Below are 24180 nucleotides of genomic sequence, written 5' to 3' on the forward strand. Positions count from 1 at the left end.
AGAATTCCTGTTAACCTTTTTCCTAAGGAAGCCACCTAACTACAAATCAAAGTAAAAGCTGGAATTTAGTTTAGGGGTCATCCTGATTGTAACCTTATTGGAAAACACATTCCTGAGTAAGAAAAAATAGGAGATAGCATTCACAAATTAAAAAAAATAATAATTTAGAAAAGGACTACTGCAATCATCCAGATTAGCCATCTTGCTTAAATAGCTTACAAAATTTCCCCAAATAAGTCCAGCCCCATGGGGATTTCTTCTTTCCGACAATGAAAATGACCAGTGTTAAGTTCTTCCATTCAGAGGAAAACTCAGGTCAGGGAAAAAAATGTATTTCTGATGGGCATTTGTTATACATCACCAGAAGATGCATAGAAAATGACAGCACAATGATTTCCCAAATAAAAATCCCTCTGCAAAAATGACTCCTGGGTTTTATAGCTTTGGAGCATGTTGATCAAGGAGAAATGAAATTCCCAAATCTTACAAAAAAAGAATGTTCTTGCAGTAATTGTAGTACAGCCTGGACTATTGTAGTTCTCTAACAATTTGTTTGGAAAGCATGTCTTCTTGAAGCACTATGTCCTTTGATTAGCACATGGGACCCTGCTGTGCTCTTCTCTTATTTTCTACAGAAATAATTTATCTACACTAAAAGGGTTTCTTAAAATGGAGCCTGTTTGCGCTACCAGAACATTTTTAAGTGGCTTCTAGAAGCCTCCCTGTCCAGCCACTCTGAAGTTGAAGTGAAACAAATAACTGGAGGCTAACGCACAGTGTTTATTGGAATCAACTAGAGAAATTTTTCAGGTGTAATTTCTTTCTCTTCAGAAATGTTTTGAAATTGCTCAGATGAATAGAGAAACTATCTTCTATGTATTTAGAAATATATGCAGAATCTGTAGAGGAATGCATCTGTGACATGAGTGCTAACTGCTGTAAAACATACAGCTAGTTAAAAAATATAGAGTTCAATGAAATGCTTTAACAAAAAGGTTTTATCATCTCATCATAAAGAAAAAGGGGCTCTTTTTTCATCTAGAATGTTCCAGTTTCCAGGAAATTTCTTTACATGGGGAAATGAAGTTTGGGGTTCAAGTCAAATTGACATCTTCCTATTGGTTTTGATTTTAAAAAGCACTCAGAAAGCTTCAAATGGGGCACAAAGGCCTTTCATCCTTAATTCATTTTGAAATTCCCCATCAAGCTTTTATGTTAAATTCTTTGGATATATCATTTTCCTCTGTAAAATACTGTTTTAGAGACCTTGTTGGGACTAACCTTTCTGGGTTTTAAGAAAAAAAAAATCCAGTCATCATAAATTATATCTGCTGGGAAAACTTCATGGTATCTTCAACAAAGAATGCATGCATGTGTTTACAGTTAATGTTCCTGAGCATCCCTGTCATAGTAGAACCAGAACACGTTTACAGGTATGAAAGCCTGTAGATTAAACCACAAACTAAGAAAAAAAAGGAGTTATTGATGAGAGCTATTCAATACTTAGACTATTGTCATCTAGAGTTTCACACAGATATTTTGGTTTGATTTCAATTGTGTGGAATTTCTGACAACTTTGGATTCAGGCAAACATAACAGCATTAGGCTAGAAGTTGAGGATGATTGGTGCCTATTAGCGCTTGGCTTGTAATATTTAGTCACCAAATAAATAAGTGTCCATTTGTATGGTTCATGTAAAGAGCCTAAAGGTAATGTTTCTGCCCAGCAATTTGAAAGGCCATTAGATAAAAGCTTATTTGTATTAATTTTAACAGTGCCTTCAGTTTGGCTGCAATTACATTATTCTCAGTAACACAGCCCAGTGGAAGTCTAAACGTAAGATATATCTGCAAATAACAGGTAATAGTTTCCCCAGTGATAAGCATGGTCTCGAGGCAGCTCAGTGCACAGTTTGTGTCCTGTCTTAATTTGCTGACTACTACTCCTTTTACTTTCTTTATTGTCTTATAGTTTCAACTCTTTATTTCCAAATTTACAGTTGATTTCATGAACTTTAAAAGTCTTTGAATGCTCTAGTCCTTCACACAGTGGTCCAACCTTTTAAAAGTGGACACAAAATTTATTATGGCAGTAAAAATGAAGCAACAGCCAAATTTTACTTTGCTAAGCTGGAATTTACCAATAGAATCTATATATCTGCATCCATTAATAGTAATTGCAGTTATATGCATAGGCTTCTTTGCATCTCCTGGAAATTCAAGTGGAACGTGACTGCTTTTGCTGGTACTTTTGTGCAGTTTGCTCAAGAGCGAATACTGCTCTGGATTCCAGGGTCACCTGGCTGCTAGAACAGATGCGGTTTCATGCTGTGAAGAAGAGCACAGTTTCAGGAGACTTGCAATACCTTGTGACTTTTCCCATTTGAAAACTCTTGATGATGCTTATGAACTTGAGGATGTTTTTTTCCATGAAAATAACCTGAGTTCAAAAATCTTCAGTGCTGTGTATTTCAGAAGCTACTGTAAACATTTTGGGTTTGTATTTCATCATTCTTGGACTAGCTTTTACCCCATTGCTACATGAGGTATTGTTACATGAGGTATTGTGTTGCTGTATACGTGGTATTGTGTTCTTATTGTATTGCTGTTATTTATAATCGGTAAATTAAAAGCTGGATACTAGTCTTAGTGTATTAGCCCTGAACCATACTCTAAAGACCTTATTTACTAGTTTCTTTTCATTTTTAAATGGAAATAATAGCTTTGAGATTGTCATGGTTTAACCCCAGCCAGCAACTAAGCACCACGCAGCCGCCCACTCATTCCCCCCCCATCCAGTGGGATGGGGGAGAAAACTGGGAAAAAGAAGCAAAACCCACAGGTTGAGATAAGAACGGTTTAATAGAACAGAAAAGAAGAAACTAAGAATGATAATGATAACACTAATAAAATGACAACAGTAGTAATAAAAGGATTGGAATGTACAAATGATGCGCAGGGCAATTGCTCACCACCCACCGACCAACACCCAGCTAGTCCCCGAGCGGCGATTCCCCGCCCCCACTTCCCAGTTCCTAAACTAGATGGGACATCCCATGGTATGGAATACCCCGTTGGCCAGTTTGGGTCAGCTGCCCTGGCTGTGTCCTGTGCCAACTTCTTGTGCCCCTCCAGCTTTCCCACTGGCTCAGCATGAGAAGCTGAAAAATCCTTGACTTTAGTCTAAACACTACTTAGCAACAACTGAAAACTGAAAAGTGTTATCAACATTTCTTCGCATACTGAACTCAAAACATAGCACTGGAAGGAAGGAAGACAGTTAACTCTATCCCAGCTGAAACCAGGACAGAGATGTATTCAGATCAAAACATGGATTCAGATAATACTAGTCCACACATGCAGCTGCTGTGGTTGTCACTGGAAATGGAAACACAGATCTTACCTTTAATATGTCCCTCAGTAGTTGTTAATGAACAGTGGGCTCTTGGCTTCATTGGGACTGATGAGTAGAGGATGACATTAACTGCAGGTAAAGGCCACTGCAAGAATGTTAGGAATTTCTGTTAGGAGCTAAAATCCAGGACAGAGTGTCACAGCTGTCCCTCTCTTATCACAGTCACTTGAAACAAAATCCCAGATCAAAGCAACAGTGAACTGTTGGGGGCTGAAAATCTGGTTAGGGGGGTTTATGGTTGAACTCTAGCTTAATAGCTAGAGAAGACTGGAGCTACTGCTGGTATCAACACTTTCAAATCAATAGTGATGGGACTTATAAACACCTGTCAAGGTTACAGATCTTGTTTAAAGGTCCAATCCAGTAATCGTTTACACACGTGAGTAACTTTACTGTGAATACTGCTGACATCAGGGAACATACTCCTATGAAAGAGTCATTTAGGATTCATAAATGTTTCAGAGTTTTTGCCATTTGTGGTAGAAACAGTTTATGAAATGAAATTGATTCTTAGTAGACCCAAACTCATGTTGAAATGTCTGCTGTCCATTTGTGAATCTATTCAGATTAAAGGTTAGTCTGGATGCCGTGAAACAAAGGATGCAGGAACGTCTCAGTTTGCCAGTAAGGAAGCTGACAGACAGACATATTCATAAGAGATAAATAAATAGTTGTGTACTAATTGTAGTAATTTAGTTTTAAAATTGTGTATCTGGAACCATATCACAATACCCTATTTACTAAGGAAGAGTCATCAGCACTTCATTATTTAGATGATACTTTGCTATTGTCTTAATATACCCAATCTTACTCAAATAGCTGTGCTTCAACCTCTACAGTTGTTTATTAAACTACAAAGAAATTTCACTGCTCTTCCTCACTTTCCAGTATTTGCAAAACTTGAAATGTGTTTTAAAACTAAATACAGAAGCACTGTTTTCACTTTGATAGGCAGAGGAACCACTAGTTAGCAGCCTCCATAGGTATTTTTATTAAAAGTTGAGTTACGCATTTTTCTGCCAGTAGATTGAATGCAATTCCAAGCCGAGTGGCTGAGCTACAGGCAGCTATTAAAGAATTGAACTCTTAAGCCTCAATCCTGCACTCATTAAAGTGCTGCACTCATTAAAGCCATCAGGAAAGCTCACCCTGAAGTTTTAATGGTATGGGGACAGTCCCTCAGGCTCCTTAACGTTTCATGATAGTACCGTGGCTATTCCAGAAAAAAAAGTCTTAATAAAAATAAGATCTATGGATGCCCTTTCATCGTATTGTTTAGGCACCAAACATAAGGATACTTACTATGACTTGAACCAGTGACTATGTACTGGAAAAAACATGATCACTTGCTCTCTGAGTAAAGGGGCTGGATTCCAGACTTTGTAATTCAAAAGCAGGCTTCCACCACTAAGGGAAATCATCCTGACCTTTGTTTGTATTAGCCCTACCTAGAAAAGTGTGGTTATCCATGCATAAGCCTGATACTCTGCAAGTGAGAGCAGAGGTTGCTGCACTCTGTAAATATCTGGACCTAACCGGGGATCAGCTTCTCCCCACAGCTGGTGGACTGATGGGGGATAACATCCTGCTGCAGCACCAGCTTCTGCTACCTGATCTACTTACTGTAAGGGCTCAGCTGGTCCCTGGATCCCTTTGAACTTTCCAGACATGAAACCAAGATAGAGCAAAACAGGTGCCCAGGGAATGGTGAGGTGGGGATGGGCGATGACAGAAACATTGGTGTGATGGAAGGGTGTAAAGTGTTACAATAAAGTGCTAGTGCCACATTGGTCTGTCAAAATCTCTATGGGAATCAGGGTGTGAATGTCCTTAGCTGGTGCACTGCAGTGCTAAAGGATATGGAAATGCTTGAGCTTGTTGAGGAAGGGCCTAAATATCTAGTGTGTTACTCTCCACGGGGCTAATTCAAGATCTGGTCCTTTTTCTGTTGAAATTGAAGTGTTACATCATGAGCATTACAGAACTGATCTTGTATCAATGTTTCTGTGTTTCTGATCCTAAACATAGCTTGGAGATAATTGTACTTGGTTCAGTGAAACATTATAACAGATATTGCCAAAATATAGAAATTAGGAGTCTCATAAGTATCAGTTAGAGGAAGGCTAAGTTTGCTCAAACCGAGGCTTCCCATGGCATCTAAGGTTTCTTCCCTGTGCTTTCTTACCAGCAGCATCTGGAGGCAGATAATGATGTGGTGGGTTGTGATGAAGTGTGATGCAGATGGTGATTTCAAGGGGAAGCAGTGTTTCAGAAGATTTTGTCCCGTTAGAAACCCTGGCACGTCACGGTCACGTTACATTTTCACTCATACCTTTCAGCTCCTGCTGCATACAGCAGGGTAAGTGTCCAAACTTACATTGCATTTCTGCACCTCCGCATACACCTCCATTCTTCATATGGGGCTTTATTGCAAAGCCTTCAAGACTCAGAGGATTTAGGGCTTCACATTATGTTTGTAGTGCAGGTTATAGGAGAAAATAAAAACAAGGGGCTGACTAGAAAGAACTGGTTGTTCCTACCAGCTATTTTGATTGCAGAAGAACACTAACTTCCAATAAAAAGCTCCTACAGTGAATATAATGCAATTGATTTATCGTTCATTTTTTACTTAGGTCAAATAAAACTCTGTTTGGAGTTTGTTAGCTAGGTGCAACTCTTTGAGAGCTGAGCATGCTGAATAATGAGTAGGTGGATAAACTTCTGATTAAAACAGGTCTCATTCCTAACTCAACCCTGTAAAACAAAGGGAGAAATGAAAAGTCGCACTAGGTGGGATTTCCAGGAATCCAGTGTGGTCTACTAACAGACAGGCCATATTCTGTGCAGTCACTTTAATGTAATGCTCTCTTCTGTGGTTTTATGGCAGTCCGGCAAGATTCAGTGAAAGCAGGGAGGGGTCAATCTAAACAGCAGCAGCTACTGCCAGTCCTCCTCCACTGTAACATGCAGGCAGCTACTCTTGGAGGGTTGATGCCTCTTTCAGATACTTCAGCCTGCACAGTCAGAATTGTAGCAGTACTCTCATTTTAAAAAATGAAGTAGTTGTATAACTTTCTGGAAGGAATGTAGAAAAGTTGGATGACTACTCTTAAGGTGTCTATGTGTTCATTCTCAGGCTTGCAAGTCTTCCCTCGGTTTGCTCCAGAATCAGGAGCTGAAAGCTCAGTCCATGTCACACCGTGATGAGAGCTAACACAGCTATGCTGCTTTTGGGTCCTGGGCTAGGGTCTCTTCATGGGTCTGGAGGGACGCACCAGCAGGCTCAGAACAAGCATGGGATCTCTGTCACATCCACTGCATGGTGCAGATACCCTGAAGGGCCACCACAAATGACCTTCCTGAAGCTTACATTCGGTAGCTGATGAACTGCAAATACAGTTCCTACTCACCACACCCTAATATAGCTTTGAAAGCCCTCAAAAGCAGAAGCCATATCTCTTTGTGAGTCCAAACCCAGAAGCCTATTTCTCTCATGGCTCCTCTTTCCTCTTCTGATACTATGTGTTCCTATGATTTGTGTGAAACTGAAAAGCTTTAAAAACAGGAAAGAAAGTCACAGCATGGAAACTCCATTGTTTTGCTGTTCTGAAGCCCTGTGCTTTTGTAGGCTTTTCTTCTGGCAAATCTAATATGTTATGTTATATTCTGAACAGAATTGCAAATAGAAAGTTCACCTCCTTGCTCTCCTCCATACTTTTCATAGTCCTGTGATTTACTGGGATTAATATACATCAGTAGAGTGGAAAAACTTCAGAGGAGCTTTAGAAAAATGAAGCTTTACCACACACTTCTGTCAGATGCAAATATGGCATATAGGCCAGCAATACATGGAGCTTTCACATAAGATGTTATATAGTTAATGTATACCACTACTCTCCAAGCAGTCAGCCTCTGTGGAAATTGAAACTCAAAATTGACATGGTCTGAGATACTTAAATTCAGCAATAAAGTTGTAAATACCTTGCCATCACATAATATGCAAAAATTTCAAGGGCAGCTAAAGAAACTTTTAAACCATATCCTTGCAGACTTCTTTCGCTGTCATCTCATGCCTTCACCCAGCTCGCTACCTCTGTTAGTGATGTCAGTATGGAGAACCTATACATCCCAAATGAAAAATCAAGGCAGAGCAACAATAACAGTGCCTCAAGGTCCATAGAAAGTGCTTCAAAATGAACTTCAAAGCTGCAAGATCAAGACCAGGAAAGTAAATGGGAGAAATAACATTTGTCTTGTGACAGCTATAGATATGATGGGAAGATAAGCGGTTTTCACCAGACCCTTTTGAGTAATACAGTCAGAAGAAACAGTAGTTTGTGTCTCCTTTCCTTTTCTGCCAACAGCTGTAACTTACACATTGTGAATTTGTATACTGTAGATACATATTAAGTTAGAAAATGACAAGCATTGTGATGTTCTAAAATATGCAACTACTGTCCAAAGCCTGTAGATGGAATTAAAAGTCCCTACGTTTACCCTGTGATCCTGCTTTGCCATGCAAGATATTTGGGGCCATGCTGCACACATAGTCTGGCATATCCCTACTGAGTAGGAGCCAAACTCTGTTTGGCCCTATTTTCAGAAATTACTTGACTCGAGAGTGCACAAAATAAGACAGATTTTGTTTTACGTGATAATGCTAGCTGCAGAGAGCTCCTGTGGCTCAGTGCAGCTACAGTTCAGCTTCAAAAGCTGGTCATTTGGGAGCAAATAGATGCCCTCCAGTCTCAGCTGGCATTTTGTGCCCCTTTTACTCTCTCAGTTCTGTCGTAGTGAATGATATTCAGTTAATTAAATGTACTGCTTCTGCTCTGCAAAGCTGCCAGCAAAATCTTTGTAATGAGATTAGATAATGTACAGCCTTTTCCCTTAGAAATGCTCTCTAGCTTTGGGGGTTTTCTACTTAGTTTTGCTAATCTGGCTGCTGATACTGAAAATGCAGACCCTTCTCAGCAGAGTCTCCAAATTGCTTCTAAACTATGGCCCTGATTTTACAGAGTTCTCTTCTTCAGTGCTCAGGGCTCGATCCCCATGTTAGTAGTGCATGTTGCTGGGAACTTTGCCTGAGGACTGATTGCAAGGACTGAAACCGCATTTGGAATGTGGCAGCTGTTTACAAGCACAAAGCAACACCAACGCACAAGCCATGTTATCCATTGAAAATTGCAGAGGGTTAGTTCTAAGAGTGACAGAATGAGGCTTAAATCAGTTATTAAAGTGTAATACTTGCCCTGGTCTCTCATCACTGTTTCCAGAATGGGAGCAATTATTCCTCAACTATTTTAAGAAACAAATACATTCTTTTTCTTTTGGTGGGTCGTAGGTAAAAACAACTCTCAGGTTTATTCTTGCACGTAATGTGAAAAATCAAGCCTTTAATTTATTAAGATGACAGTCTTACCAGTGCTAAGTCTGCATTACTGTATTTACCTTTACGCTCGCACTGTGAGGGGAGCTTTTGGCTTCGCTTTCCAAGTCACTGAGCACAGCTCCAGCTGTAGTTGGTGGAAACGAGGGGTGGCTCTGGCAAGTCAAGTCACACTAGCAATTAGCAACTCCTGTAATGGATGCTTCCATTTTAAAGGCTTCTCTAACAGTGTCACAAAGCTGTAAATATCATTCCAGAGATCATGGAAGAGCTCAGGTCTGAAGCTTTAACTCTTATCAGACTTAAACAGTTTAACATGAAAAACTGAGTAGTATAGGCCTTGAGACAGGTTCCATTTTCCAGTAGTAGTAGGTTATTGATTATTCAGGATTATGCAGCCAGGCATTGAAATCCATTTTATGAAGCAGTTACCATCACCTAATCTTCATGAAGCATTGGATTTCCTTTATGTATAAAACCATAGTATTTAATTGGAATCAAGGCTAGAGAGCTATATAGAGTCTCTCTCAAAACCTCTAGAATTTAATAGAGGATAATTCCCTTTCTACAGAGGATGTTGTTTAAAAAAAATCTCAGAAGAAATTCTATAGCAAGGACATGAATATTAAAAAATTCTAAAGGATTGTCCCAAAAGCTTGTGGAATTATTAACACTGTCTAATATTTTCTATATATTATGTAAGTGTCATTATATTCAGTGGGATAAGTCATTCTGGTGCTCTGTATTCCTTAATGGAATGAATAACTTTGTTCACAAAGCTTAACCTCCATGAGCTTCAATTGCCCTTCTGGTATGTAAGAGTGATGATACTGAGCTGAAGTACTAGGAGTGTCGTATATTTGAAAAGTACTGGACATCACTATTCTTTACGAATTATCCTGTAATTTTTTTTCATTGAAATTGAGATTCCTTCAAGAGATACTGGAAAAATTTTTGCTCATAGAAATGCTGTCATAAATATTTAAACATTTATGTAACCTTTGAATACTTTAGCAACATTTACATTATTATAATAGAAATGGGTAAATGTGTTTACACACCAAAACACAAGATTCTGAATTTGATGAATACAAGCAGGACATCTACCATTATCACATCTCCTCACTTTGGTTCAGTCTTAAAGTTCTGAGAATTTTTAAACCTCAGGATGTTTAATTAAGGGCAAACCACACAGACCTCTACCTAGAAAATGGACTGATGCCTCACAAATTTCCAGTGTTCATAAACTTGACAGGATTGCCATATTAAAAATGTCTCTTTTTGTCCTTCGGAACTGTCCTTCAGAGACTGGGCTGATATCTCCAGAGGTGAAAAACCACTAGGAGAATAAACAAGCTTAGACTAGACTAGACTCACAGAGTCAGTACCACTCATTTATTTTTAGGTCTTACAATTGCTGTTCTTTCCAATTCTGTGTACAACAGGTAGGAAACAGAACAGACAGTGGTTTGAGTTCACCATCTTTTGAAAGACAGTCTTAGCTTATATTTGACATGAAACTTGTCTTTTGTAAACTATCTGCCTCCACCAGTAATTGAATGAAGATTTCTCAGCAATCTGTAGCAGAATTTAACCCAGTAAAACCGATATTCTTACAGAAGTGTCAACAGCCCCTTTATGGCTGCAGAGCCCAAGGCAGTACATCCTTTGTGGTGACCTCAAGCAACTCAGACTCCCTTCTTGCAATTCTGCAATACAGAGGGCATGGTGGGATCAAGACCTTAATGTGAAAGGAGTAAGTAAAGGAAGACCCAGAGGTTCTGCATTTGACTGGTAACGGTACTAGGAGTCTCCTTAATATTCACTGCAGCTAATCTGTTCATTACGAGATGGAAAGGTACATTCACTCCCCAGATCACAAAGTCACATAGTGCCATAGGTACTGATTCAGGAGTGACTGTCTCTTGATTTCCAGGCAGTAGTTTTCTCTGTCAGCTCAATAAAAGGTGATTTGTTGCAGACAGAATCTATCCAAGTCATCTGGAAAGGCAATGGCCTTTGTTACAAAGGGGCACAAAAATATAATGCCAGAAAAAAGAAAGACAAAGAAGAAACCTCTAGGGAATTGTGCTTAGCCCTGTCTTTTGCTGTCTAGCTTCTTTATTTTAGTTTTAATCTGGAGAGAGAAGTTAGAAAAATAGAAAAAAGGGGGAAGGTAGCTTAATGCAGCTTAATAATGAAAGAAACTGCTGAAATAGCATCAGAAAGCTCTTTAAAATGCAAAACTTCTTGCTGATCTGCTACGCAGGATAGAAAAAACCCAATCACTTAAAGGTGGTGGCTAAGCAGGCTTTCCCTTCATCATCTCTCGCTTCTTCTGATGCCAAAGATAAAAAGCATTTTCAGAGGGAAGATGTTTTCATAGTAAAAGCATAAGTACTACAGGAGATGAGAGACCGATCGCTGTTCACAGAGTCTCCAGCTTCTATTAGAAACTTCCTTAGACTACTGTGGGCAGGACTCACAGATGAGAGACAGTCATTGTACTGTTCACTGACCTTCCAGAAGCCCTGCAAAACCCTAGAGGAGAACAGAGAGATACTTTTATCTATCAAAAATGCTTGAACAAATATACCTTTTTAATTAAAAAGCATTTGAGTTCTAATATGATCCAGTTTAATTTATTACTCTTTTTAATCACCTTGCTATCCTTCCTCCATGATTCCATGCAACAGTGTTTTAGGTTGTCCCTACCAGTCCTATTTCCATCTCTTTTAACCCCATATGAGAACAGATCAAAACAGTTTTGCCAAGTCTGTGCTCAATAACTCCACAAACAAGTTGACTGTGATATTATTTCCATCTGTGTTAACCTGAGCTAAGGGGATCTGTTGTTGCACCACATAACCCCTACCTTTTTTTGTGAGGGGTGTCTGCTTAGAAAATCAGACCTTACACATGGCTTGCTGGTGTTGTAAATTGTAGCAGAATCAGTACATCTGGATTTGTTCTCTGAGGCTGAGAAATCCTTTTTATTTATTTTTCAAGTGACACTGTGTGAGACAAGGGCAAGGGAAGCAAACCCACTTGCTCTCATTCTGCTAGCCTAGAATAGCTAAGCTTAGCTGAGATGTATTGCTTACAGAGGCTGTAGACTATGGAATAGCTTTAATTGAATGTTTCTTGAGAAGGAGTATCCTTAATCCTGTACATATGGAGAGCACACACACATGGTGAATTAGATGCTAAGATACTTTCTCCCTTTCATCCCCTGTATAGCACCAGTTGGGAAGTCTGTTGCCTTTCTTTGTCAAAAGCAATCAGTGTTGCTTCAAGAATGGATACCTGCAAGCACAAGAGTTAAAATGCATACGGTAATACAACACCATATAAGCTTTGCTCCCTCCTGTACTCTCTGTGTACTGCCTCTTTATCAGAAATACAGGAACAGACGAAAGAGCATGTGTAAGGACATTAGCAATGCTTGTACTTGGTGAAAAGAGTAATGTTTTTCTCAATGCAACTCCTAAAGACCTGCCACTATTGCTGATGCATGTCCAGTAATAAATATTAACCTGTACCAATTCTAAAGGCTGTGTGGTAGCTACAGCAGCCACCTCCTTAGGATGCTGTATATATTTGTTTAGCTATTTGTTTGTCGCATACCCATGAAGGCATATAGCAGCTTTACAAATACAGATGGAGATTGGATCTCAGCCCAGAACCATTTAGGAATTGCAGTTTTGCTACTATTGTTACTGTGTTTTTTCCCTGGCAGTTGCATTTGTTCTGTTACTGACAACATTGGGCTTTAGATAATATTAAATCATACATCTAGACCAGACCTGGTCAGTCTGAAGCCCAGTATGTTACCACAAATCTTTTATCAGCGTGTGCATGTGGTTTACTATGTGCATAAATAAGCAACTTGTACAACTAACTACCTCAGAAAGTTCATTCGTTTGGGATGAACTCCATAGAAGTGAATGGGATGGAACCAGTTTCAGGATGGCAATGGCTGCTGCTCCAAGAAGAATTAGCTTAGATCTTATTGACAAGCCTCCCAAATGCTTCTGCTCAAAGGAAGATAGGGCTAAGGAAAGAAGAGCTGTATCTGAAGCTGCTTTGTCAAATGTTCCAGGCATAGGGTCTTCTCCCCCAGGCACACTCATTACTTCCCATTTGGCTCCAGAATTTGTTCCGTGCTCCAACTGCAGTGCAGTTCTCTGACTGTTGCTGACCAAGGCTCCCTGGGTTTTGTTGTTTACACCAGTGGGGGAAAATGGACAGAAAGAGTTGAACTGACTTTCCTGAGGTTACAGAGGAGACAGAAATTAAGAGTCTGTATCAGCCAGGACTTCCTTGTACCCTGAACTTCATTGAGGATGTTGTGCTATAGGTAACACTCATATGTGGTATATTAATTTGATATGAATTCCTTTTAACTTCAGCCACCTAACACTTAGGTATCTGGTCTAAGATACTCTGCAGGGTCTCCATCTCTGGTGGAGAGACACGGGGACTTTCAGGGAGAGGGGTAGTAACACATCAGTAAGTAAGCATCAAGAGAGGCAAGTCACCCACTGGTCGTTCCTGTTTCCATGTAACTGAGATAGCAGTGAGACAATGGGCTTGCTCAAATACATCAGCAGCTCAAATACAGGAGCTGAATGCCCCCAATATGTGCTAGCGGTTATATACTGCTCTAGGCAGAAATGCCTCCATGGTCAGGAACTTAAAGGCTGTAAGTCCTGACAGGTAGCCCTTGCTTGGCTGTGCAGCTGGAGTTGTTTTCATGAGAAACATTTTCATGATGTTTCCTCTCCCAGGGTGAAGCTGATGCAATGGCACCACAGAAAGAAAGAGCAGCCCATTTAGGAAAGAGTTCTGAATTACTGCATGGTATTAGGTATTGTATTATGCACCTCTGCTGCATAGTACTTTTAGATTAGATGCCATTCTGAAACAGCCTAGTGTGAACTAAACTCCTTTCTGTATTGCCATTCAAGTTAATACATGTGAAAATAGGGCATGCCATTCACAGTGATAAAATGAATAAATTTCTGCCACCTTCAGGCTTTTAAACCTGTCTTAGATGGTCTGAGGGAGAAGCCTAAATAGACAGATGGGTCAGGTATTGTAGTATGTAGTACTGTCTTCAGTCAACAGAGACCAGTTACAGCATAACCCTCTTAGGCAATGAGTCATAGAAACGTTTGTATTATGTTCTCTAAAGTTTCATTTTGCAATCTTGCCATCGGATATTTTACCAGAATGTGAGCAGTGCCAAAACCTGACAGAGGATACAAACGGGATGTGTATGTCAAACTGGGAACAGTTTAGCTCCTGTATCTGTGGTCACAGAGGACATCCATCTGTTTGATTAGCCTGGGGACATAAGCATTTCCAGCTGATAATCTTCATTTGAATAAAATGATACTGGGAATGGGAGTGTGGATAAAAGGGAGCAGATGATAATATAAATATATGTTCAGGTGGGGAGACGCATTGTCACCACTAACGATACTCATTATGGGTGATGAAATAGAATTCTGTCGGGATGGGAGCAAGAGCAGGAGTTGAAGAGATCTGCTGGTTTTAGTGTTAATTTCTGCAGACATACCAGCTCATTTAGTAATGTAACAGCTCCCGTTGCTAGCCACTTAATGTATGATTAATGTGCCACAGGATTTCCCCAGACATTTATGACACCTTTAGGAATAGATATGACAATGACTTTATCACATGGAGTCACTTCATACTATCTGCATCCCTCTTAATGATTTGTATATTCAGGAGTGATTTTATCACTAGTACTCAGTAACGTAATAAATGAGAAAACTCAATGGTCTGTAAATTACAACATTGATTAAAGAAGTGATTACTGATATAACTCTTACACGACTATGATAATGCTTGCTTATATTTCAGGACAGCATTTACATGTTAATGATAAATCTACCACAGTGTTTAGAAATACTTTACAGCTTTAATCCAAATGTAAACATTTATAAACAGATAATGTTTATTGCGGAGGAAATGAGTAGATTTCTGTTACTCTTCAGTGGATGAAATCCACTCCACAGCCAGCTTTGTCTTGAGAACTGAAAGCAGCAACACCCCCTGATGAAGGTACCCATCAGGGTAGAGCTTTGATTTGCTGCTTGCCTCTATTGAGACCTGTTTTGATTTTTTGGATTCCTCTTGACCAAGCCATGAAGGAGCCTTGTTCATTATAAATTCCACAGCGCTGTGATCAGCTAGTGGCTTACTGCATAACAAACAGAAAATCAACCACCAGCTTCATAAATAGTATCCAGTCTTTAGGCATCTCCAGCGTAATTATGCCTCCTAAACCAATGAAGGATTTTTGTGTTCAGCTGCTCCCATTGTAAAAGGCCACCATTAACATGCATAAAGAGAAGGGAGCCTTTTTTGTTTGTTTGTGGTTTTGAGATGCTAGGGTTGCCCTTTGAGCTTGTTTTGTCACAGTGAATACCTTTTCTTCTTTCTCTCTCTCTTCCCCCCCCTTAGGTTTCTGACAGATGTGACTATGTTTTTGTCAATGGCAAAGAAATGAAGGGCAAGGTGAATGCGCTTGTGAACTTCACGTATCAGTATCTGAGTGCTCCTCTGCAAATCACAGTCTGGGTTCCACGCTTGCCTCTTCAGATAGACATTTCAGACACAGAGCTGAGCCAAATAAAAGGCTGGCGAGTCCCAGTTGTTTCCAACAAAAGGTGAGTTTGAGTTGCTAAATTTCTTGGGTCTTTTTGTAAGATGAATGGAGTTGATTTTAATTCTCAGCGAGAGCAGCTGCAGCACCTACACCCAAAATGCAGCAACTTTCCCTGAGGAACAGCAGTACTGGAATCTCCAGCTTTGCACTGGACATCTGCAGATATAATAAAGCTTTTAAAATTTGTGGGAGTTTTGCTTCTGTGTGTGTGTCTGACCTCTGCAACAGAGTACTGTGTGGTGCTCTGGTAAGGTCTGCTTACAGAGTTGGTGTTGTTCAGACATACCAGCTTAGATGAAAAATGGTATAGGCCATTTGTATGGTCCTTCATCATACTAGATAGCCATGAATAGGCAATGGTCCAAAAAACCAGAAGGGAGGGCTGTTATTTAAGGGGGTACTCTCCATTAGCACTCTAATGTTAGTTTTCACTAATGTTCTTTAAAACATTTCTTTATGCTTCATTTTCTTACAAAAAAAGACCCACCAGAGACAGTGATGATGAGGATGAAGATGAGCGGAAAGGAAGAGGATGCACTCTGCAGTACCAGCATGCCATGGTGCGAGTCCTCACACAATTTGTAGCTGAGGACTCTAGCCCTTGGGGTCAGCTGAGCTACCTGCTGGGCTCAGATTGGCAGTTTGACATTACAGACCTGGTGAAGGATTTTATGAAACTGGAGGATCCTCACATTGCCAAGCTGCAGGAAGGCAGGATTTTGATTGGACGGGAAGTAGGAATGACAACGATGCAGGTACTGTGCTCTAGACTGCCACATTCTGCCATTCCCATAGAGAACCTGTGTGGGGGCATAAATCCAGTATAGTGTTCTTCTATCTTGAAGCAGAATAATTTCCCATTACATTCCTATGACCTTCTAGAATGTCACACACAGCATTAACCCAACGACAGTGATCCAAGCTAGAGGCGGTCCAAGGCATGCAGCCTGGCTGGGAGCTGGAAGCCATAGAGCCTTCAGAGGTGTTTAGGAGAGGCTGCATTTCCAGGCTCAGTGAGAAGTCAGAGTTCTTGCCCCACATGGATGCAGGTTACCACCAGTCAGCTGATGGGCACCATTTTGGCTTTTTGAGACAGAGATCTTTGGATTGTGCCAAGTTTCTTCTGATTTATTTAAACATCAATTCAGGAAAAAAAATACAACCTGGTTAATAACCCTTCAAGGGTTAAAAACCTTCAAGGCACAAGTGGCCAATACCATATCCCAGTTCTGCCCCAGCTGAATCCTTACTAAAGTCAATGCAAAAGGAGTGAATATAGCTAATCTAGACTGTAGATATGAGATGATGAAGGTGGAGAAGACAGTATGTCCATGAACTAGCTATCCTTAGTTCCCTGAAGATAGCAGTATGGCCCTTAGTTTCATTAAAGAGAAGGATATCATACTACCTTGATATTCCATCAGAAACAGAAAAGAGAGAGAAATAAGAATTTCCAAGCAAAGCAGTGAAGGACAAATCCTAGATGTTGCTAACCTCCCTTTGAAATGGTTGGGAAGTAAGTCTGATGAGCTCATCCATACTGGGACATAGAATAACGGGAAGAAAGTTTTAAATCAACTCTTCTAGAGAAGTGATGCAAATAGCACAACTGAGACGATATAGCTCTCAGTATTGGATGCCATGTTCTCAGCCATAACCTCTCTACTGAAGGTTTTTCTGCACCTGCTAATGAAATCAGACTGCCTTTTCAGTGTGCTCTGCTGTTTCATTCCTGTGTGTAAAGCTTTGGAACAAGGAGGGGTGATGACCTTAAGAAAGGTTATTTTAATTGATCAGCCTTTTCCTAAGTTGATTCTTTTGTGTTTCTCCAAAGGTTTTGTCTCCTCTGTCTGACTCCATCCTGGCAGAGAAGACAGTGACTGTGCTAGATGACAAAGTGACCATAACAGACCTTGGAGTCCAGCTGGTGGCTGGGCTTTCACTCTTTCTTCAGCCAAGTGCAGCAAGTAGTCGGGCTATTGTGGCTACAACCATTGCCCAAGAGTTGCTTCATACTCCTAAGCAGGTAGCATACGCTCCATATTTACTGTCGTTGCCTTTTGGGATGGGGAAATGTTTTATCAACGTGAAGTACAGGTGATAATTCATAGCAAGTTTAGAAGTTAAAGTATAGGTGTAGTACATGTCCATGTCAATTGCTTTCCTCTAGAGTTACTCTGGAATTGTCTTCTCATTTCTTCACTTCAAATACGGACTTAATCTGCAGTAAAAGTTCTGGCTACACTGACGTTTATATTATGTACATTTTTAATAACTTTCTTTAAATGATGCAACATCTGTTATTTTCGCAACACAGGCAGTCTTTGGACAGTGATCCTTGTTTGCTATATGAGCATGCCCTTGTCTTCCATGCCAGAAAGCACAGAGCTCTGTGTGTCACAACAATTTAATATTTTGAAGAGCTATAAAATAGAGGCAGAAGATAGCCAAATACATTTCTTTTTCCTCCTGGAGTCACGGCAGACTGCCAGGCTCCTCTCCTCTTTTATTTTTTAGATGGATTTGGGGGGGTTCATCATGCAGTTCATGTGCTGATCCTACTTAATTTAAGCCAGCAAATTCCTGTCTTTGTGAAGGGAGTCTTTCAACCAGCATGTTTCAGGTCACAACCCACATGGAAAAGAAGATTGGACAACACCACCAGATCAAGGCAAACAGTTGCTCTGGAACAGATTAAAAACAAGGGTCAGTAGCAGTGGAACAAACTATATGTTCACTGCTCTTTCAGTCAGTTGATTTGAAGAGTAGGACTGGGGACCATGCAATTAAGTCTGTCCACAGCTACTCCTCTCACAGAAACTGTATTTCATCTCACAGAGATAGGGAGAGATCTCAAGTCAAGTTTTATGGCCCATTTTCATGATTATTGCTACCTAATTTTCTGGAACATAAAAATAATTCAGATTGTTTTATAACTTAGTGACAGGAAAATGTCCAAACTAGAGGGACATGCTGCCCATCTGTTCCATTTACTGCATCCTGTAAACATAAGAATCTTATGTAATTAACCCATTTATAACCTTCTCCAGGGCTTAGAAACCATGTCTGACATACTGGCTTCAGACAGAGACTGTAAAAGCAAAAGCTAAACCATTCCTAACCCAATTCTGTTATGTAGGACAGAGCATCATTGCAAGAATCATGGCTTTGATTGCAGATAAAAGAGCTTGTGAATCTGGAAAAGTTGCACAGCTATATTGTCAACTTCTCAGATTTATAGATGATCTGTCCTGAGTATGCAAAGATATTTATCAACAGCAGGTTATGGCATATTATGACAGGGCATTTCAGTAGTGCACAACATGACATCTCCTATTGTATTATGGCAGGGCAAGATACGATATCACGTGTCATTATACACTGTGTTCAGTTTTGGGCCTCTCACTACAAGAAAGACTTTGAGGTGCTGGACTGCATCCAAAGGAGGGCAACAAAGCTGGTGAAGAGTCTGGAGCACAAGGGTTATGAGGAGTGGCTGAGGGAACTGGGGTTATTCAGTCTGGAGAAAAGGAGGCTCATAGGAGGCCTTATCACTCTCTACAACTACCTGAAAGGAGGTTGTGGGGAGATGAGTGTCAGTCTCTTCTCCCAAGAAGCAAGCGATAGGACAAGAGGGAACAGCCTCAAGTTGCCCCAGGGGAGGTTTATATTGGATATTAGGAAAAATTTCTTCACCAAAATGGTGGTCAAGTGTTGGAACAGGCTGCCCAGGGAAGTGGTTGAGTCACCAGCCCTGGAGTTGTTTAAGAGACGTGTAGATGTGGTGCTTGGGGACATGGTTTAGTGGTGGACTTGACAGTGCTAGGTTAATGGTTGGACTTTATGATCTTAAAAGGTCCTTTCCAACCTAAATGATTTTATGATTCTTATCACTACAAGTGGCTAGTTATAAAATAATACAAAAGAGTAAAAATGTGTAAACGTGGTTTGTTTTGAAATTACTTTTCCCAGCATCTGTGTTACGGAACAATTTTAGTGAAATATTTTGTTTAAGCTGATGTTCTTTTGCGAGACAATTTCAGTTTCCTGAGAGTGGCACATTTCTGATACAGAAGTGACTGGGCATATCAGGCTCTCATTCTGAGCAATGCCTCCTACTTCTGGTACTGCTGGGCAGTGTGGGATGCTGCTGTCCCTACTGTCCTCTTTCTGGGCCTACAGACAGCACTACTGCATCATGCTCACTGAAGATACCAACTGTAAAACAGGACGCAAGAGAAAATCAAGCATCTTTTTCTCAGTAAAAGGAAGTTTAAAATCTGTTGCTTCTTCTCCAGACTCCATCTGGAAAAAACCCCAGGACCTAGATGCTATTAAAGGCAGTGGAAAACTTTCTCTACACCAGGATCTGGAACGCCCAAGGAAATCTGGTTGCTTAGTAGTAGTAGTAGTCCCAATTAGTCAGTTTTTTCCCAGTCCTTCAATGCATTTCTGTCCCAGTTTCCTGCATACATAGAGCAGCATGTTCTTCTGGAATCCCACTTCAGTCTCTGCCTCTCCTCCCAGCTCCTCCAGTCTGGAGCCTGCCCACCCCCATTGCCTCTGGTTGTTTTCCCACCACCTTCTCTTCATCAGGAATAAAAGAAGTGTCCTGCCTGCTTCCCAGCTGAAGGCTTCGCTGTGAGCATCGCTTCTCACTTTGGGGAATTTGTGAGGGTCAGTTCCTGCTCAAGCACTGTGAGTGTTTGCGATCCTGATTCTGGTCATGCCAGGTCAGTGTGGATCGTAAGCACAGTCCCTAGTTACTCGGGCACTTTGGCAAGTGCCTTCATCCTGGAGGCCTGAGCTAATTCCGCATACTGTGCAATTCACTTCCTACCTTATTGTAAGCCACTCATTTGTTCTCAGGCCTAAATCTTACTCAGCCTATAGACAGGATTTGCCCAAGGAAGGGCCGGTGAAAAGAGACCTTAGGCACTTTGCATTTGCATCACCAAAAAAATAAGATGGGAATAGATTTCACACTAGAAAATACATTGAAGGAAATAGTCAGTGCAGGAGTGGCCTGTAGAGTCACATACATCTTTTCCTTTCATTTGCAGTTTGAATGAAGGATATAACATTAAAGTTACTTGCCCTTAGAAGAATTAATGCAAATGTAGGAATACTTGGGGCTGAATTTTGCAAGAAGTGACTCATGATTTGGAGTATATCAGCTGAGATCCTTACTGAGCTGGAATTTCAGAAGGCAAGTGCTGAGTGTTTTCTGAAAATCAGGCCCTTTTGAAAGAGGGTTTTTTTCAAGGAGACAGCCCAGAACTAAACATATACTTGAATTTTGCAAGGAATTCATTATTTAAGTGTGTCTTTTCCTCTCAAACAAGTTTATAAAAAGGACCAAATAACTCATGCAAACCTTACTGATGCAACTCAAAAACAAAATAACAGTTAAGGTAGCTGAGGGTTCTGTTTTTCTCAGGAATGACTATGTATGTCTCAGCACTGTTATATGGAAAAAACCAGTCAATGTGTTCTTAGTCAAATGTTTTCCTTGGCTCCACGTTAGCACCTTCAATAGCCAAGCTTCAACATAGATTAGCAAACGTCCTTGGGTAATTGGTACTCCAGCAGGCACAATATTGTCCCTAGCAGATTAAGCAGTACATCTGTAGCATGCAATGGAAAGCATAAAGCATTATACAGATTGTGCTATTACAGATCTTTCAGTATCATAGGAATGAATTTAGTATTTTCACTGTGACTTTCTTTCAATGCATATAATAACTAGATTAGTTCCTTGATTATAATGACCACACCATGTCTGCTTAAGTAGCACAAAGCAGCCAAAACACAAGTCCTGAAAAGTTGGCAGTTTCTCCAAGTACTTAGCAATCTAAAGAAGATAAGCTAAAATTTTTTATCTTGGATACCTTAAGTGTCTTTATCTGTAGTTGGGCAACTAATTACCTGAGGTGACCTTGAGGGATGCTGAGCCCATACTTCTTTTTTTTTGAATCAGTAGGGAGCTCATTGGCAGTGAAAAGTGGATCAGTGATTTAGGTGTCTAAAAATAAATGCAGGTTGACCAACTTTTAAATATCAAATTTGAAATATATTCTGAAAATTTGGAAACTGTAGCTGTGACATCTGCTCAGGTAGGAAAGCTGTTCCATTTGGCCTGCTGATGGTTGTTAAAATCAACACTGCCATCTTAAAGGCTTCTCCAAAATGTAAATAAAAGAAAACCTACAGTGTTTAAGTGTTTTCTGATCTGAATGAGCTTCAAGGACTCTTAAATTTCAGCTGGCTCTGCAGGGAAACTCACAGTCATATCATAGCTTTTTCATCACTGTAGGGTATTGCATGTGGTCTAATGAACTGAAATGGGAGAGTGAAGAAAGGAAAAAGAAAGCCTTTAATAAACAGCTGTGTGTATTAATATATCTCTCCATGCTGCTGGAAAACTGCAGACATTTTCTTAGGGAAAAAGAGCAGCATTAGTGCTTTCTAAAGGCCAAGTTCTTCTCTTTCACATGTGTAGCTCCCGTTGACATGAGCAACAAGACCCAACCCTGTGAGGTCATCTCTAACCTCAGGGAGTGTCCTCCAGGATGTCCCCTGATAGGAGGTGAGGGTGCTCAGCACCACCTGAGTCAGAGTGACAAGCTGGAGTTACTTACATGTCCTTGCCTTTTGAATTGACAGGATACTGTCCTGTTTTAGCTTACGTCCTTCATGCAAATTAGTTCTGAGAGTTCACTGACATCTCACAGTTAAGTAACAGATATTAGGAGTATTTTTGTGGTGTGGATTCATTACCCCATCCTGGCAGTATAAATTACACTTAAACTGTATTTATATCTTCTTTAAACTGGCAGAGCAACGTAATGGCTTACAAGTACGACAAAGGAATTAAGCAGCATGGGAAAGGGAGAAAGGATGTATTGTTAGATAAGAATCTGAATTCTTCCCTTGCAAATACAAGCAAATTCCCACTGGAAAGGAATGTCACATTAGCAGATTGGACAAAAAGGAGAGAAAGAAATACACAGTAGGGGAATGCATGGTTTGAATTAAGATCTGAGTCTTGGCTGCCTTTCATTTCCACATCATAATGATCAAGCCCAATTTTTACTACACAAGCCACGGGCTTAAAAATAAATGCACATGTAATACTTTGATAGAACAATCAGAGCTGGTCTAATAGAAGCTGCTGAGAACAGTATTCCCTTGCTTTTATTTGAGGGAGGGATGTATTTGTTTTCTGCAGAGCCATCCAGCCGTCCATTTCTTGCCTTTGGTGTCCTGCCTCACCCCAGGACTATTGCAGCCGACCCCAGCAATTGAGGGTTTATTAACAAATACTTTTATTTGTGCTTTAGTGAACGAAGACCAATAAAAAGCCTCTTTATTCAGATCGTGGAATAAAATCAAATATACTGATCAGTCCTCACTTCTGTGTTTCTAAGCAGCAGAATTCTCTAAAATGCAACCAGTCCTACACACTTTACTCCCCTGTTTTTTTGCCTGAAGAATACAAGGTAGGATGGCCTGGTATCAAGCTGACCCCAGCTTTTTGAGGAGGTATTGAAGGGACACTTTGTAATCACTGACTGTGATGCTACAGATGGGCTCAGTGGAACATCCTAAGATAAGCAGACTTTCAAATGCTGTATGATGCTTTAGAGGGCAAAATAATCATCACTGTGCTCCCATATTTTCACAGGCAACTCGTGCAAGTCCCAGCACAGAGGGACTCATTAGATCTCTGTATGATGGGCTTTCTACTGGGCTTCCAAACCAGCTCTGCTTCCTGCATTCAGGTTGCCTTTTGGAGTGTGAGCCTTGTTTTATCTAGGTGGAACAGACATAGCCAACAAACAATAGTGTTTGTGGTGACTCATGTGGCAGGGTTTGAAGTATTCCAGGTCAGGCAAAACAGTTCCTCAGGGACTGTTGGTTTCTATTAGTGTCATGTTACTTCTGTACCCTGGTAATTTCCCCTTGGTTTTACTCACTGAAATGTAACAAATGGAGGGAGATAAAACTCCTAACAAAAAGCAAAATGCAAGTTTGTCCAGGAAGATTTATCAAGTGGCATCTTTGGACTGATTAACAGCAATGTAATTCAAGGGCAGAAAAGGTGGTGGAACTGCAGCAGATCAAGAACTGGCCAACTTGCTGAAGTTATACGTGGAATGGGGGAAGAGAACAGCAAGGCAAAAGAGAAAATATATTCAAAATGTGTCTTGATAAAGCAAGTTTTTTGTGTGCTTAAGGAAAGCATGATTTTTGATAATCGACAGTGGTTGTGGGAAGCAGTTTCTGGACTGGATTTTGCTGTCATGAACATAATCTAATGTACATTATCTGACTCACTTCACATCATCACAGTCAGCATACAAATCATCCTGTTCTCTAAGAAACACTGGCAGTGATGTGTAGTTGTGGTCCTTTTGTTCTGGCAGTGCATCTGAGTATATCTGTGTGTGTGTGTGTGTGTGTGTGTGTGTGCACGCATGCGTGCATATGTGAAAGAGAGAGGAAAAGTGGAAGAAAGAAAGACTGGAGAGCCAGATGATCCCTCAAACTATTTGTTTATGCTTGATAATTAATGAACACAAGCATCTGTCACCTCAGTGTTGAGGGCATCAGACTAGGGGCAGCAACTTCGCAGGTAAGAAGGCTCCAATCCATCCTCATCTGCTGGTAGTAA

General features: G+C 40.4%; 1 protein-coding gene across 2 annotated transcripts in view; it reads left to right on the top strand.

The window, feature by feature from the left end:
• Positions 1 to 24180, top strand: part of TMEM132C (transmembrane protein 132C) — a 223058-nt gene that overhangs the window by 193122 nt on the left and 5756 nt on the right. For both annotated transcript variants that reach the window (XM_049806646.1, XM_049806647.1), the window contains 3 exons: positions 15299 to 15504; positions 15985 to 16258; positions 17338 to 17529. In XM_049806646.1, the coding sequence (XP_049662603.1) occupies positions 15299 to 15504; positions 15985 to 16258; positions 17338 to 17529 (672 nt within the window). The remainder of the gene's footprint in view (positions 1 to 15298; positions 15505 to 15984; positions 16259 to 17337; positions 17530 to 24180) is intronic.

Source organism: Accipiter gentilis, chromosome 7, assembly GCF_929443795.1.
Source record: "Accipiter gentilis chromosome 7, bAccGen1.1, whole genome shotgun sequence".
Lineage (NCBI taxonomy): Eukaryota > Metazoa > Chordata > Aves > Accipitriformes > Accipitridae > Astur > Astur gentilis.